The sequence below is a fragment of the Hyaena hyaena genome, unplaced genomic scaffold (assembly GCF_003009895.1).
Source record: "Hyaena hyaena isolate Hyena2069 unplaced genomic scaffold, ASM300989v1 scaffold_340, whole genome shotgun sequence".
Taxonomy (NCBI): Eukaryota; Metazoa; Chordata; class Mammalia; order Carnivora; family Hyaenidae; genus Hyaena; species Hyaena hyaena.
The window spans coordinates 328,768-346,475 of record NW_024080972.1 but is presented as its reverse complement, the minus strand read 5'-3'; the positions used below and the strand labels follow the sequence as shown (position 1 = coordinate 346,475).

At 33.2% G+C, this 17,708-nt stretch overlaps 1 protein-coding gene across 1 annotated transcript; it reads left to right on the top strand.

Annotated features, from left to right (window-relative positions):
- Window positions 1–6,931: 6,931 nt before the first annotated feature.
- On the top strand, window positions 6,932–17,360 carry MGAT4C (MGAT4 family member C). The gene is made up of 3 exons (XM_039249518.1): window positions 6,932–7,078; window positions 13,090–13,237; window positions 16,189–17,360. The coding sequence occupies exons 1-3, from the start codon at window positions 6,932–6,934 to the stop codon at window positions 17,328–17,330; spliced, it is 1,437 nt and encodes a 478-aa protein (XP_039105449.1). The 3' UTR covers window positions 17,331–17,360.
- The last annotated feature ends 348 nt before the right edge of the window (window positions 17,361–17,708 follow it).

The window sequence follows — 17,708 nt, the reverse complement described above, 5'->3', positions numbered from 1 at the left end:
TACATAGAAATACAAGGGGCCTGAAATAGCCAAAAAAAAAAAAAAAATCTTGGAAAAGAAAAGTGACATTAAAAGACTCACCTTATCTTATTTCAAGACCTAATAAAGAGATGACAATTCGGATAATTTAGTATTGGCATTAAGATAGAAAAATAAATGGATGCTTGGGTGGCTAAACAGGTTAAGCATCTTACTCTTGGTTTCAGCTCAGGTCATGATCTCACATTTCATGAGTTCAAGCCCATCATTGGGCTCCACACTGATGGTATGAAACTTGTTTGGGATTCTCTCTCTTTGCCCTCCTTAACCTGCTCTCTCTGTCTCTCTCAAAATGAATAAATAAATGCAAATATTTTTTTAAAAAGATAGATTAATATACCAAAGAGATATATATACCAAATATATATAACCACATATATATCAAATTGATTTTCAGCAAAGGCACCAAGTACAGTCTTTCTACAAGTGGTGCTTGAGCAACTGATGAAGTCTATAGGATGAAAAAGAAACTTCATCCTTTTCCCCACACCACAAGCCAAATTTCATTTAAGATCATTTGTAAACCTAAACCTAAAAGCTATATAGCTCCTATTAGAAAACAAGAAAATATGTAGAACACAGAAAAGCTCTACAATTTAAAAAATGATAAATTCTACTTTATCAACATTAAAAACTATTCCTCATCAAAAGGCACTGTTAATTTATTTTTTTCTGGTATGTCTTTATTTTCATTGAAATGTATTTGACATATAACACTGTATAAGTATAAGCATGTTTATTTGATATCTTTATATGTTGTAACATAATTGTCATTATAGTAATAGCACCTCCATCATATCATGTAGTGATCATTTCTTTGTTCTGCTGGGAATAATTAAGATCTGGTTTCTTAGCAAGTTTGATGACTTTAATGCCATATTGTGTCTCTAGTCACAATACTGTGCATTAAATCTCTTGGTATTGTGCTGAACAGTGTTGCATGATCTTTCAAGTAGGTAAAAATGAAATCTAAAATACTATCTTTGTAGGTGTTTTTATACCTTTCATTGAACACAGCTGAATATTCAGAGTTCTTCATTTTCTGATAATGACAAGGAAAAAAATGTAAACAGAAGGATTTACTTCATAATTATTAGGAGAATGCAGAAAGAGTGGTACTCTCGACAACACGATAATGGTAAAATTGATAGTATAAAAACTCGGATTAATTGCTGAGTAAAAGATATATGTTTAAAGAATAAAGAAAATAAGGTATTTTTCATTCAGAACTTCCTCAAACAGAGAGGATTTCATCTCAAAACATGATGCAACAAAAGCCTAACAATTCTATTTTGCTAAACAAGTATGGAACAGCATTCTTTCATTTCTTATGATGTTTGCAACAAAATTTACTTGATAAGATTGTCAGCACACAAATGCAAGAGTGTAAACAAAAAGAACTGGAAGGAAATGGATGATGTAGACATGTTATTAGTGTTTCTACAGTTGTTATGAACCAAATAAGAAGGTTGTTCTTGCCTTAACAAACTTATGAGCCATCAAATTTCCCAAGAGTCCTGAATCTTGATGTTGCAAGTTCAGGAAGAAACTGAAGTTACGATACCTATTTGAGATGTACTAGAAAGCTGGAATCAGAACTTACAAGATGTATATGTTCCTCCCTCAGGAGTGATGGTTGAACATTTTTGAAGCATCATATATTTGGGGGATATATACTTTCAAATAGGAAAAAAATAAAGAATTAAAGTTGGGTTAGTTATGTTTAAATTCTTATATTTATAATGAAGTTGTTTTCATCATCATTTTTTACTCTTATAAAATTATTTGTAAAATGAGTTAAATAATAATATAAAAATCTATTTTCTAAATTGGGAAAGATATGCAACATCACTAATCATCCAGGAAATGCAAATCAAACCCACACTGAGATATCACTTCAAACCAATCAAAATGGCTAGTTATGAAAAGACAAGAAATAGATGGGGCACCTTGGTGGCTCAACTGGTTGATCGTCCAACTCTTGATTTTGGTCAGGTCATGAGCTCACAGTTTTGTGAATTCCAGCCCTGTGTCAGGTTCTGCACTGCTTGAGATCCTCTCTCTCCCTCTCTCTCTGCCTCTACACTGCTCATATTCTCTCTCTAAATATAAAAAAATTGTTCATAGCAGCACTCTCCACAATAGCTAAAACATGGAAAGAGCCTAAGTGTCCATCAACAGATGAATGGATCAAGAAGATGTGGTTTATCTATACCATGGAATACTACATGGCAATGAGAAAGAATGAAATCTGGCCATGTGTAGCAACATGGATGGACCTTGAGGGTGTTATGCTGAGCGAAATAAGTCAGGCAGAGAAGGACAAATATCATATGTTTGCACGTACAAGAGGATTAGGAGGAACTTGACGGAGGAACAAGGGGGAGAAGAAGGGCGGAAATGGTGGCGGAAAGGGAGAGAGGCAAACCATGAGAGACTCTTGAATGCTGACAAAAACTGAGGACTGATGGATGTGGGGGGGAGGAGGGGATGGGCATGGAGGAGGGCACTTGTGGGGATGAGCACTGAGTGTTATGTGGAAACTAATTTGACAATAAACTATTTGTAAAAAAAATATATATATATATAAATTAAATTAGTAAAATAAACTAACATAAACAACAAATAGCAAATGTTGGTGAGGATGTGGAGAAAAGGGAACCCTTATGCACCTCTGGTAGAAAGGTAAATTGGTACTGTCGCTTTGGAAAATAGTGTGGAGTTTCCTCAAAAAATTAAAGATAGAGATACCATTTGATTCAGTCATTTCACTACTGACTATTTCACTACTGGCTATAAAATAAAAGTAGTAATTTGGAGAGTTAGATGCTTCCTTATGTTTCCTGTAGCATTAGTTACAATAGCCAAGATATGGAAGCAACTCAAGTGTCCTTCCATAGATGAATGAATAAAGAAGATATATCTATCTATATTTATATCATCTATATCTATCTATATACATACACACATATGCACACACACACTCATGCACACATACAGTGAAATACTACTTGTCCTTAAAAATGAGATCTTGCCATTTGCAACAACATGGATGGATTTAAGAGTTATGCTATGTGAAATAAGTCAGACAGAGAAAGACAGAAACCATATGATTTCCTTCTATGTGGAATATAAAAAATAAAACAAACAAATTCTTAAAAATGGAGAACAAGATGGTGGCTGCCAAAGGGAAGGTGGGTGAAAGGATGGGCATAATAGATGAAGGGTTTAAGATATACAAACTTCCATTCATATAATAAGTAAGTCACAGATATAAAAATACAGCATACAGAATATAGTGAATAATACTGTAATAACAAATGGTGACTACATTGACCATAGAGAGCACTGAGTAATGTATAGACCTGTCAAATCAATATGTGTACACTTGAAACTAATATAGCATTGCATGTCAAGAAACTTCGCTAATATTTTTTTTACTCTATTGTCTGAAAGAGCTCATGTAGAGTTAATATTGTTTCCTCAAAAATATTTGGTAGAATTCACTAGTAAGCCATATGAACATGAGGTTTCTTTTCTATATTTTCTCCTGAGTATATTAAAATATAATTGACATGTTTTCTAAACATAAAATATACAATCTGATGATTTGATACATGTATATATCACAAAATGATTACCATGAGGGTAATTAACACCTCCATCACTTCATATAATTACTTTCTTGTTTTTTGTGGTGAGAATATTTAAGACCTACTTTCTTAGTAACTTGCAAATATATCATACCATACTATTAACTATTAGGCACTATGTAATACATTAGATATTCAGAACTTACTCATCTTATAACTGGAGCCTATTCCCTTTGACTGACATCTCCCTGTTTCTCCTACCCTCTCAGCCTCCTGCAACCATTATTCTAAACCCCCTTTTTTATGTATTTGACTTTTTCAGATTCTGTGTATGAAATCACACAGTACTTTTGTTTCTCGCTCTGACTTATGTGACCTAGCATAATGTCCTTAAGGTCTAATCATGTTCTAAAAATTGGCAAAATTTCTTTCTTTTTTATGGTTGAATATGTGTGTATGTCTAGGTGTGTGTGTAATATGTATGTATACGTATATGTGTATATGTACACACACACCTGTATGTATATGCCACATTTTCTTTATTTACTCATCTGTTGACAGATACTTAGTTTGTTTTCATATCTTGACTATTGTGAATAATACTACAGTCCATATGGAGGTGCAGATATCTCTTCAAGATAGCAATTTCCTTGCCTTCATATATATACCCAGAAGTGGAATTGCTGGATCACATGGTAGTTTTATTTTAAATTTTTTGAGGAAATGTCATTCTTTTTCCACAGTGCCTGCATCAATTTACATCTAACCAACAGTGCACAAGGGTTCTCTTTCCTCCACATCCTCACCAATGCTTGTTATGTCTAGCCTTTTGAAAATAACCATTTAGGGGCGCCTGGGTGGCTTAGTCGGTTAAGCGTCCGACTTTCGCTTAGGTCATGATCTCGCTGTTCGTGGGTTCGAGCCCCGCGTCGGGCTCTGTGCTGACTGCCAGCTCAGAGCCTGGAGCCTGTTTCAGTCTGTCACTCCCTCTCTCTCTGACCCTCCCCTGCTCACGCTGTCTCTCTCTCTCCTAGAAATAAATAAAACATTTAAAAAAAAAAAGAAAGAAAAGAACCATTTAAACAGATGTGGTGTGATATCTCATTATGATTTTTATTTACATTTCCATTATAATATGTAAAGTTGAGTGTCTTTTCCTTTACTGTTTGGCCATTTGTATGACAGCATGGAGCCTGATTACGATTTCTCTTTCTGCCCCTTTCCTGCCCATGCACATACTGTAAATAAATAAATATTAAAAATTAAAAAAATAAGATGTCATATGAAACCTAATTAGTAAACGGTACACCATTAGTGGTTAATAGAGCAGACTTTGGTCAACTTTAAGATTTAATATCTGGAATCATCCCTAATGGAGACACTGCAAGAAAACTTTTTTTTTCTTCTTTTTTTCATCTGTCAACTAATGATAATATTAAATTTTTAACATTGTTATGTTATTCATTGTAATGAAGGATCAGTGAATTGCCCATACAAACTGTATTTAATAAATTCTAATAAATATTCTTATTCTTTATATATAATTATTTACATTTGAACTTTACAGATTCAATTGTGATCACATTATTTAAATTTGGTCTTTGTCTCAAAGGAATAGAATTAGAATATACTTCCTCTTGACTTAGCCTTTATGTAAGTTATTACATTCAAATTCAGAACATCCAGAACACACCATAAACTGTAACGTATTTTTAAATTTTTTCTTGAAAAAAATGTGTTTATGCTTTTTTGCTTTCAAAATAAAATGAAGTTTTACTTTTCCTTTGGACTATAGAGATAGCGAATTTTGAAAATTAAAAATAACTTTTTAACTATTACTGAATGTACATACATTTGAAAGTATGGAAAATGAAAAAAGTAAAAATAAGACTGAACTTTTTTGATAATTCTTCTATACCAAGATAGCAGCTGTTAACATCTTACAGATAGTTTCCAGTTTATTTTATAAACATCACTGTCTTGTAACACCATAGCTAAACATTTACTCACAATACAATTGTCTTTGAATAGATTCTTAGAAGCATAACTGCTGAGTTAGAGGGAATACAGGATTTTCATACTATTGTTAAGTCTTCATATTTAAAAATATTTTGTCTGACATTTAAAAATATTTTGTCTCTTGGTGTATGACTAGATTATAATTCTTTGTATTTTTGCCGATTTTCAAAATCCAGACAGGGGCGCCTGGGTGGTTTAGTCGGTTAAGTGTCTGACTTCGACTCAGGTCATAATCTCACGGTTCGTGGGTTCCAGTCCCGTGTCGGGCTTTGTGCTGACAGCTAGCACAGAGCCTGGAGCCTGCTTCACATTCTGTATCTCCCCCTCTCTGTTACCCTCTCCTGCTCAAACTCTCTCTCTCTCTCTCTCAGAAATAAATAAAAACACTTAATAAAAAACATCCAGACAAAAATCTTTTAGAGGGTTGCCTAGGTGGCTAAGTCAGTTGAGGATCTGCCTCAGCTCAGGTCATGATCTTGCAGTTTGTGGTTTCAAGCCTCCTGTCAGACTCTGTGCTGACAGATCAGAGCCTGGAGCTTGCTTCGGATTTCTCAAACAAAACAAAACAAAATAAACAACAAAAAAAAACATTAAAAAAGATTAAAAACTCTTTTACAAACATAATGCTGTTTTATCTACAGAATCATTTCCAGGTAACAGAATTTCACTTAGAATGGTTCGGTCCAAAATTGCTATGCATTTCCTTATTGGAAAGGTTATAAATGATGGATCTGTAAATACATTTTCAACCTATAAATGCAAATTTTAAAGTGACCTTATTATGGAAGCAGCTTCACAAATCAAAAGAATGGATGATTCGATATAAAGTGTGCTATACAATAGTAATGTTCTTTACTTTCCATTACATGGAAGAGTACACTTGCCCACACCCTTAAAGTCAAGAGTGGTAATGTGACTAGTAGTTATGGCCAGTATACAGAACGTGGAAGACTATTCACTCTCCAAATGAAAAGTAAAGCTATAAAATTATTATATTACATGATAAAAAACACAAAGATAAATTCTAGGTACATTAAAAATCTATCCATGTAAAACAAATTTGAAACAAAATACTTCACAACAATATAAACCTGGTGCATTGACCTTATGTTAAGATATCAACACTCTGTAATCATATGTGTGAAAGTGGAAATGATATTAGTTCAAACATTTGAAGGGTGACATTTTATTAAGGCCTGGTTTTTTATATCTATGATGAAGAAATATTTACATCCAACATTCACTGCCAGTAATTCAGTGCCTCTTTTCCACAGGATAGAATGCTTAAATTTTATCAAATGAAGCATATTTTTGAAATACTAGATAAAATGAGATGCCTGCGAAAACGTTCCACAGTGTCATTCTTGGGAGTTCTTGTCATTTTCCTTCTCTTTATGAACTTGTACATTGAAGACAGCTATGTTCTGGTAAGTTTTGGAGGTTCTTTATTTTGTTTTTGTTACAAATAAGGCCTGAGTCAAACTAGACTTAGTCCAATTGTAACAAACTTCAGTCCCAGGCTGCTGGCACAACCCTAGTTTGAGCAAAATTGTGACATGCATGTTTTCTATCTAGCTACTTTTTTTTATTAATTATATATTAACAACATTACAATTATTTTGGTTTATGTTGCAACATTTTCTTTAATGTTGTATCTTGCACTTCAAATATGTATATTTAGTTATAAACAAATTAGCCATCATCACCATGCTGAATTAATAGTATGTTGAACCACTTTGAGATTTAGTTTAAAAATATAGAACTTTGAAAATTGCTTACAGATATGAGTCCTTTACAATTTTCTTATAAAGATTTTCAAAATTCTATATTTTAACTAATGATACTAATTATTCTATTTTGTTATTATATATGACACCTCATTTGATTTTGAATAGCCATAAATGGCCACCATGTTATATATTTAAATTTACTGAAGAGTAACATAGAACCTTAAGAACTAGAAACAATGATGTGAAAACTATTCAGTAGTTTAAAAAAGAATAAATTAGTATATAGCATATAAATTAATTTTAAGTAAATTCTAGAAATGTACAAAGGACTTACTCTGGCTAATTCTGAGAACTTAATTTGTTCTATTATTTGTTGTTGTTATAAGTATCACATCATTCATTTCATGGGCATTATTGCTTACTCATTTTCATTCTGAATTGAGCTTAAGTTATCTGGAAAAATCCTAATTTTTATGCTATTATTCCTATTCATATATTTCAGAAAATCAAAATCTTGGACACACAAAGGACTAAAAAGTACTTTCCATAGTGCAAGCATGCTGAAAGTTTCAATTAATATATTAGCAAGAGAAAATCTGACAATAACCACCAAAAGCATTCCCCAGTAAAATGTTTTATTTATTGAACATGATTTATTAACTACCCATGATTTTCCATATATTATTCTATGTCCTATAACCTAACCATTTGATCTTAGTTGGTACACATACTCTTAGGAAGTCTTATGTAAAGCATCTTACTTCCTTTAGCATTGTTTGATGATGAAATTCTGCCAGATTCCTAGATTTTGTCTTTGCCTATGCCTTTTACATTCATGTACAGGTCTTCGTCTTGTGGACCCTTCATTCTATGATCCACAGACAATTCACAGTGGCTGAAATCACCACAGATTCATAAAATTTGACTAGGGATGATTTAGGTAAACATAGAAAACTGTAGAAATGTACTAATGATATGCATTTTGATTTTTTCTTTAAACCTGATTATTAGGTTTATAAGACTTAAAGACAATATATCAAGACCCATGTGATCCAGCTATATTTTTCTGGATAAAATTAAAGATCACAAATTAATTAGAAGAGATTTTCATAAGTGATTTAATTTTGTAATAAAAATTATTTCTTACATCTGTGTCTACTGGTAGCAGTAAATCACATCTTGTAAATCAAACACACAGTATTGACAGGATCCTTATTGCATTTAATGACTTGCTGGATTCATGAGACACTTTCAAATGCAACTGCAGTGTTTCATTTTAAACAGACAAATGACCGTTTTATGCAGCAAACATCCTTCTATAAAACCTCTTTAAATTTATTATAAATTTATTTATCTATTAAGAAATTTATTATAAAATCTTTAAGAAGTAATAGAGTATATATCTACAAAAAGATCAAATACTATTGCCCTGTTTTGTGAATTTTCCCCAGTTCTATCTATACTTCAGTCCTAGCCATATAATGTAAAAGGTATGATTTAATGAAGCAGCTCTTACTAAAGAGTACTTTCTCAAGGAAATTTTCTCTGTCTATATTAGACATATATCTAGTCAAATTTACAAATAAGCCCAATTATAGAGAAGATATTTCTCCTTAGTTCTAAAATTGAAATTATTTGGAGGCACCTCGGTGGCTCAGTTGGTGGAGCATCCAACTCTTCTTTAGCTGAAGTCATCATCCCAGGGTCATGGGATAGAGCCCTGTGTCTGTGTCCATGCTAAGAATAGAGACTGCTTAAGATTCTCTCCTCTCCCTCTGCCCCTCTCTCCTGCTGATGCTTTCACTCTCTCTCTAAAATTAAAAAATATATATAAAATTATTTTTAAACACTTATATTAAAGTGGAAAAATGAGTTAAAATGATTGTTAAATAATATCATAACCTTTACTGAAAATTTAATGACAGTATTTTTGCTAGTTTAATTTCTCACTATTTACTGGATGATATTTTACCTAAACTGCAGTTAGAGCTAATTTTTATCTGAAAGCTTAATATATATAAAGGTTTAAAAAGTTCTTTAAATAATTAATGTAAAATTACATTAATACTGTTTTTTCTTTCAATGTTTTATTTCTTTTTGAGAAAGAGATAGAGATAGCATGAGCAAGGGAGGGTCAGAGAGAGAGGGAGACACAGAATCTGAAGACAGGCTCCAGGCTCTGAGCTAGCTGTCAGCACAGAGCCCGATGTGGGGCTCGAACCCATGAACCGTGAGATCATGACCTGAGCCTAAGTGGGATGCTTAACCAACTGAGCCACCCAGGCGCCCCAATATTGGTTTTCTAAAAGTGTTTAATACCCATGGAAAGCCAGCCACCTACTAATATTCAAAATAGTTTCTTTTTAACACTTCTTCCTTTGACTAAAAAGGTCTGTGTTTATTTCAGATGTCATAAAATTATCTGATTTGATTTTTTTGACTCCAGAATGCCACAATGTGTACAATTTTCTAAACATAGACATTAGGAGATCTTTTTTTTTCCTTTCTTCCTTATTTCAGGGGGGAAATAATAGTTACAATTTGGAGAAAACAGATAAACAGTTACACGTTAAAAATCTCTGGAGTTACTTAGCACATTATATTCTGCTGTTTTTTTGCTGGAAAATCCATTTGTGGCCTGAATACTGGGCATATAACAGTTTAATGTACTGTTTGCATACTCGGAACACACGTGCCTTTCACTGGGAAAGGAATCTAAGCTCAGTGTAAGAGACAAATGCTATTACAAGGCAAACTAAATAGAAGAGACACTGCATGCCCAATCAACTTAGCCTCTGGGCTGTGAGCATCTTCAAAGTAGCCACTAGGGTATATACTTAGTCTGTAGCTAGTCCATTGAATTGCATTCCTATCCAGAAAATGATTGTCATAAAGCTTTGTCTTATTACTGAGAAATACACCACAGTATAGTAGCTACAGAAAGAAGGTATCCAGGGAGAGCCTAGCAGTTCAGGTAGATGCCTCTGGAAAGCAGCCAACAAGGCTGACTCAGGTGAAAGTTGCATTATTTATTTATGCTGCAAAGTGTAAAGAAGCTTGTTCTTGAGAATTTAATAAAGTGCTTTCATATAAGTTCCATTTTATTTTACATTCTGTTATGTCCTTCAATCAGGATGAATGTACTCTATCTTAACACAGAAAAGGTCTGGATTTTTACACATTCAAGATAGAATTCTTAAAGAAATATTCAATATCCTGCACTGCCTTTAGAATGTAACAGCACATAAGAACAGAATGGTAAAATGAATTCAGTATTGTGTTAACTGTGATTTTTATAGAAATTTCTTCTAGACCTTATTGATAATGGGCACTATTACATTACTGTTAAAGTAGCTGATGTTGAACTGAGTCCTTAGTTACGTTTTGGCAATCCTAAGTTTGTGGATTTTAAAACTTTAGTAATGTTTTATAGGTTCTCAGAAAGACACAGAGGAAAATATTTATGTGTAAAAAATTAAAATTATCACAATTTAATAGATATTCAATTAGTATATTTATAAGCAATATAGAATTCAAGGTATGATTCCATATATTTTGAAAGCCTGTCACTTATAGATGGCAAATATATTGTAAATATTTTAAAGGACTGACATATTTTTTCTCAGTTATCAAGGCAATATAAAATATAGAAATACAGTATTAATGACCAAGTATAGGTTTATAAGCATAATTGAGTATACAAAAAGGACATTTAGAGTGGATCTTGAATTGGCAATGATCTGTCATAGCCTGCTATTCTCAATATTTATTCTAAGACAATTCCAGTCTTGCCATTGAATTTAAATTTTGAGACAGTCACTTTCTGCATTGATATCTGACTTTATGTAAAGTGGTGAATGTTCCAAATAAGGTAAAAACCGTACTTGAATCCTTTCTAATTTGTATAGCAGGGGTTCAATTAAAGTTTTATTGACCATAGGCAGATAATATGAGGACCAAATTTGTTTAATGCATTTACTTTCCTTATTTTCTTCATGACTTTCATGGGCTTGATCTGCCATTCTATGTGGAATAGTAGAAGTGGATCCATATAACATCACATAGTACAGTAGACACTAGCCAGAAACAGCAAAATTCTTTCTGAATAGTTATTTTAAATATATTCTACCCATGGTAGTAAGCCATGTACAAAGGGCAATCAAGTCGATATTTTGCTAATAATGTGTAATCAGTAAAGACTTGATCAAAAGGTCGCTAGCTAATCAAAGTCTACTATTGAACTTGTACTGAAAGGGAGAAAAGCAGACCAATTAATGGCTAACATATATTTTAAGCTAAATATGAATATATATATATTTTTTTACAAATAGTTTATTGTCAAATTAGTTTCCACATAACACCCAGTGCTCATCCCTACAAGTGCCCTCCTCCATGCCCATCCCCTCCTCCCCCCTACATCCATCAGTTCTCAGTTTTTGTCAGCATTCGAGAGGCAAACTGAGGAACAAGGGGGAGAAGAAGGGGGAAATGAATATATATTTTTAATATAAACCTGCCCAGACACTGAGGAAGGCCCTTATTAGGATGAGTACTGGGTGTTATATGGAAACCAATTTGAGAATAAACTATATTTAAAAAATAAATAAAATAAATAAATAAAAGCAAATGAATAGAAAAAAGAAAAAAAATAATAAACCTGCCCAGAGATTGAATGACACAAGTCCATTACCAATTACACAATAGGCATCTTAAATATAAAAGAACTAGACTTCACCTGCAACAGAATTTCACACACACACACACACACACACACACACACACACACAATGAGCAAACATATCGTGAGAAAAACCAGTGCAAGGTCTGAAGACATTTCCTTGACTTGGTACAAATTTACCTTAAGATAAAGATATTTTTAAAAAACACCACAATGTCACAAGAACCATGGCTATCTATTCTTAACAGTCTTTAATTATAGTGGCCATATAAGTAACTGACTAAAACTTCTTGACTAATAAACTATCGAGAAAGAATTATATAGAAATATTGTGTAATATTATTTAACAATGCTTGAAGAAGAGGAAACAGCTTAATATGACTCAGGTATGGGAAAGGTAGTAAGAATTAGTTTTACGTGAAACTATAAAATATACGATTGTGAATTTTTAAGACCATTGAATTATTGTGATGAATTTGAATTTTAAATGAAGGCAGTGGGAGTTTTCACGTGAAGATTTTTTTTGGTCAAGAAAATGCCATTATTGGGGCGCCTGGGTGGCTCAGTCAGTTAAATGTCTGACTTCAGTTCAGTTCATGATCTCACGGTTTCTAAGTGTGAGCCCGCATCCGGCTCTGTGCTGACAGCTCAGAGCCTGGAGCCTACTTTGGATACTGTCTCCTTCTTTCTCTGCCCCTCCCCTACTTGTGCTCTGTGTTTCCAAAATAAATAAATTGAAAACATTTTTTAAAAAAAGAAAAAAAAGAAAATGCCATTATTAATGTATGCTGTAGAAAAGCAAACGGAAGAGGAATATAAAGAGGGCAATAGAGTAGGAGAGCCTGGAGTAGAGACTTTAGGTGAGAATTCAGGTGAGAGATAATGATCTACAATTTATGGTACCAGTAGTTGAGATTTATGTAATAACTATGTTATATATCAGTCCCATATATTCGCTACATAAGGAGAAACTTTAATCCATGACCATCTATTAATTATTTATTTTCTCTTCCACCTTCTTGGCATTCAGGAAGGAGACAAACAACTTATAAGAGAAACATCCACACATCAACTGAATTCAGATCGCTATGTGCATACTTTCAAAGATTTATCTAATTTCTCAGGAGCCATCAATGTCACCTATCGCTACTTAGCTGCCACACCTTTACAAAGAAAGCGTAAGTATCCCTACACTTTTAAATCAAGAATATAGTACATAAAATATTTTTTATTTAAAATAATGACAACCGACTTCATTTGTAGAGCAATAAAACTTTATAGGGTTTACTAATATAATACATTCTTTGGGAAACATTTCAATGTTTGCAACTTCACAAATTGCAATTACTCACTGATCCTATTCCATGAATAACAACAAAAAGAAATTTTTTAAAATGCCTAATTGTAATATAAACTTTCAAGTGGTTTATTATAGAACCATGTAGAAACACTGAGAAAAATCAATTTATTTAAAATTTTAAAGGTAATTTTAAAAACAACTATTCCCATATTGATATATTTTCCAACTCTAATGCTTTGGTTTTTATGACTTGCCACCACTTTTGAAGTAGTGAAAGTCACTGTTTTAGTTTCCCAAGGTGCTATACCAAATTACCACAAACGAGGTAGTTTAAAACGACGGACATTTATTCTCTCATGTTTCTGGAGACCAGATGTTCGAAATCAAGGCGCTGGCCAAGCCACTCTCCCTCTAAAAGTAATGGGGGAGAATCTTTTCTTGCCTCTTTCAGCTTCTGGTCTCTCTTGGCGTTCTTTGGTTTGTGGGGGCATAACTGTTATCCCAGCAGCCATCTCCACATGATCTTCTTCTCTTGCTGTGTCTCTCTGTGTTTTCTTTTCTTCTTCAAGGACACCTGTCATTGAATGTAGAGCCCACTCTAAATCTGATATGATTTATCTTAAGATCCTTAACTAATTGCATCTGCAAAAACTCAATTTTTAAGTAAGGTCACATTCTGAAGTTAAATAGAAAACTATTCAACTCACTACAGGCAGTTTGGATCAAAGAAGTAATATATGACACATGCTTCATGAATTTCAAGACGCTATAAACTCTACAGAGTATCATGATCTAATTAATGTGCCACCAAGAAAATACAGTTTATCATTTTAATTGTAAGATGCCATCAATTGTAGTATTCAACCTGCTTTTAAAATGTTTCTGTGTGAAAAACATGATTCGTGGAATCAATGAAACACAGTGATATCATGAATTTCTTAACAGATCGTGTGGAGACCACAGAAATTGAGTTCCCTGCTAAGAAATGTTTGTATGAGTCTGTGATCACCAGGTTGAGGAAATCTGCAGCTTAACTTAATGCAGGTTTCTTTAGGTCTATCTTCCATCATTCCTTCATTTCAAATGTCTATTGCTCTTAAGCTTTCTTCTAATTGCATAAGTTTGCCACTGTTTATTTTTATCTCCATCTGTTACATTACCTTTGTGCAAACATTACTAATTCTCCCTTTCCATCCTAAGTTTACTAATGTGTGTTGGCACATATGCTGCTGTTTTATACAAAGAGGCGATATAAACAGAGGGTACAAGCTGTGCGTTTGGGAACTTGGCACCATACTTCTCACAAAGTGTTAACACTGCACAAGTTAACGCATCTCCCTGTGGTTTAGTTTCCTCATCTATAAAGCAGAATGATGATGAGTGCAAAGCTATCCCAAAAGGCTATTAGGAATTTTCAAGATGCATATTACAGATAAAAGGCATAGTCTCCTGCCTTTTATGTATCCTGATACCACTGGCTCTTGTAAAGGCTATCAGCAAAGGCTGGTATCTTGAGTTTAATGGTACCAGAGAACATCCTCAGTTTTCAAAAGAATTTAGGGTGGTAAATCCACCCTAATCGCTACCTCTCTGACAGACTAGTGAGAAAGATTTTTCTTGGCCAGGGCTTTTTCAGTATTGTATAAGTCACAACAAATAAGTGTGTGAATTAAAACGGTTATCACAGGGCACCTGGGTGGCTCAAGTCAGTTAAGCGTTGGACTCCTGATTTTAGCTCAGGTCATGAGATTGGGCCCCACATTAGGCTTAGTGCAGGACTAGGAGGCTGCTTGGGATTTGTTCTCTCTCCTTTCTCTCTGCTCCTCCCCAATCATTCTCTCTCTCTCTCTCTCTCTCTCTCTCTGTCTCAGAAATAAATAAAATTAAAACAACAACAACAATGATCTTGGGAAATAAAAACATTTTTCTATTTTTCCAAACAGTACATATGAAATTTTATTCAGTCTGGCTCATGGTGAGAATCAGAGCTTTAAAAAGTGAAAAGATTTCAATAAAAAGACCACTACACTTTGAGAAGTAAACTGCCATTGCACAAACTTTTATTTTATTTTCTACAAATATCCAGTTTGTAATTTTAGATTTTAGGTATCTGCTAAAAATTCCTCCAGACAAAATTTCTGGAAAACGTGTTTCAAATTAAGGAAAACTGAGATATTCATATATTAGAACAATGTGTAATGCACTTGAGTAATAATTCAATTTTTAAAAAACAGTTTATAATTTTGTTTGCATTCTAATTATAAAGATAGGAAAATTTCAAAATAAAATTGCAAATTCCAATTATTAATTTTTTGGTGTAATATAATGACAGTGATCAAAGACAAATGAAAATGTACCATGTTTTCTATGAAAAATGTAAAGATGAGTAAAAGCATTAGTTATGCTTAATTTTCTTTTTTTATCTTTGAGACTAGTTTGTCATCCTTAAGTGTGAATTACCATCTCCTTTTGCATTTTTTAATAGTGTGGATATTATCCAAACATCTATCTTCTTTAATGGGCATATATGAAAGTGTTAAGCTGTCAAATGTCTTCAATCATATTTTTTATTTCATAAACAAATATTTACAGCAGTAAGGCTCATATGTCATTGTACTTAATAGACTTTTTTATAGAAAAATCAATTATGTATTAGGAACTATAGCCTTTATATGTTTAGCATAATTGTTTAATCACAAAATATTCTATGCATATCATTTACTAGATTTACCTAATATAGTAGCAGGCCTAAGGGGAAAGAGTTTTTTCTATGTTATTCAAAATCTATTTCACATTTAATTTGTCTTCCTTCTGAATTCTTTTGCTCAGGGTTTCTTACAATTGGACTGTCGTCAGTGAAAAGAAAAAAAGGAAACTATTTACTTGAGACAATCAAGTCAATTTTTGAGCAGTCTAGCTACGAAGAGCTGAAGGAAATTTCAGTGGTGGTTCATCTTGCAGACTTTAATTCATCTTGGCGTGAGGTCATAGTCCAGGATATTACACAGAAATTTGCCCACCATATTATTGCAGGAAGACTAATAGTTATACATGCTCCAGAGGAATATTACCCAATCCTGGATGGCCTTAAAAGAAATTACAATGATCCAGAAGACAGAGTCAGATTTCGTTCCAAGCAAAATGTAGATTATGCTTTTCTGCTTAATTTTTGTGCCAATACTTCAGACTATTATGTAATGCTTGAAGATGATGTTCGATGTTCAAAAAATTTCTTAACTGCCATCAAGAAAGTCATTACATCCCTAGAAGGAACCTACTGGGTAACTCTTGAGTTCTCTAAGCTTGGCTACATTGGAAAACTTTATCATTCTCATGATCTCCCACGTTTGGCACACTTTTTATTGATGTTTTATCAAGAAATGCCTTGTGATTGGCTATTGACTCATTTTCGGGGTCTTTTAGCTCAGAAAAATGTGATCCGTTTTAAACCATCTCTCTTTCAGCACATGGGTTATTATTCATCATATAAAGGGACTGAAAATAAGCTGAAGGATGATGATTTTGAAGAAGAGTCATTTGACATCCCTGATAACCCTCCTGCAAATCTATATACCAACATGAATGTTTTTGAAAATTATGAAGCAAGCAAGGCTTATAGTAGTGTTGACGAGTACTTTTGGGGAAAACCACCTTCAGCAGGAGACGTCTTTGTGATTATATTTGAAAATCCAATTTTAATTAAAAAAATTAAAGTGAGTACTGGAACAGAAGATAGGCAAAATGACATTTTGCATCATGGAGCCCTAGATGTTGGGGAAAATGTTATAGATTTCAAGCAAAGTAGACAATGTGTTACATACTTACGACTAGGGGAATTCAAAAATGGAAACTTTGAGATCTCCGAGGTGAATCAAAAAATTCCATTTGATATCCATTGTATAAGGATATATGTAACCAAAACACAAAAGGAATGGCTGATTATTAGGAGTATTAGCATTTGGACTTTTTAGCCAATTAAATCGAGATGTCCAGTTACTAAAGCAGGATTTCCTGTTTCATTTTTTGCTACCTTCCTCTTTTGCTACTTTTGTCCTTTGGAGGGAAAGCAATGGAGGGGACATTTTAAAAGAAAAGTCCAATCATTTTTACAGTTTTGATTTACATATTGTCAACATGATTTTACCCTAATATACGCTTGAGTTTATTTTAACTTCCAAAGTTGAATATCAGTCCGTTGTTAATTTCATTTATATTTTTAATGTTATCATGTTTGTTCCAAATTTTCAACTAAATGTCAAAAAGGTGACATGAAGGATTTAAAATGAGAAAACTTAGTTGGCTTGATAGTGAGTCTTAAAAAATAGTTGCCAACTGTATGCACTTCCTCA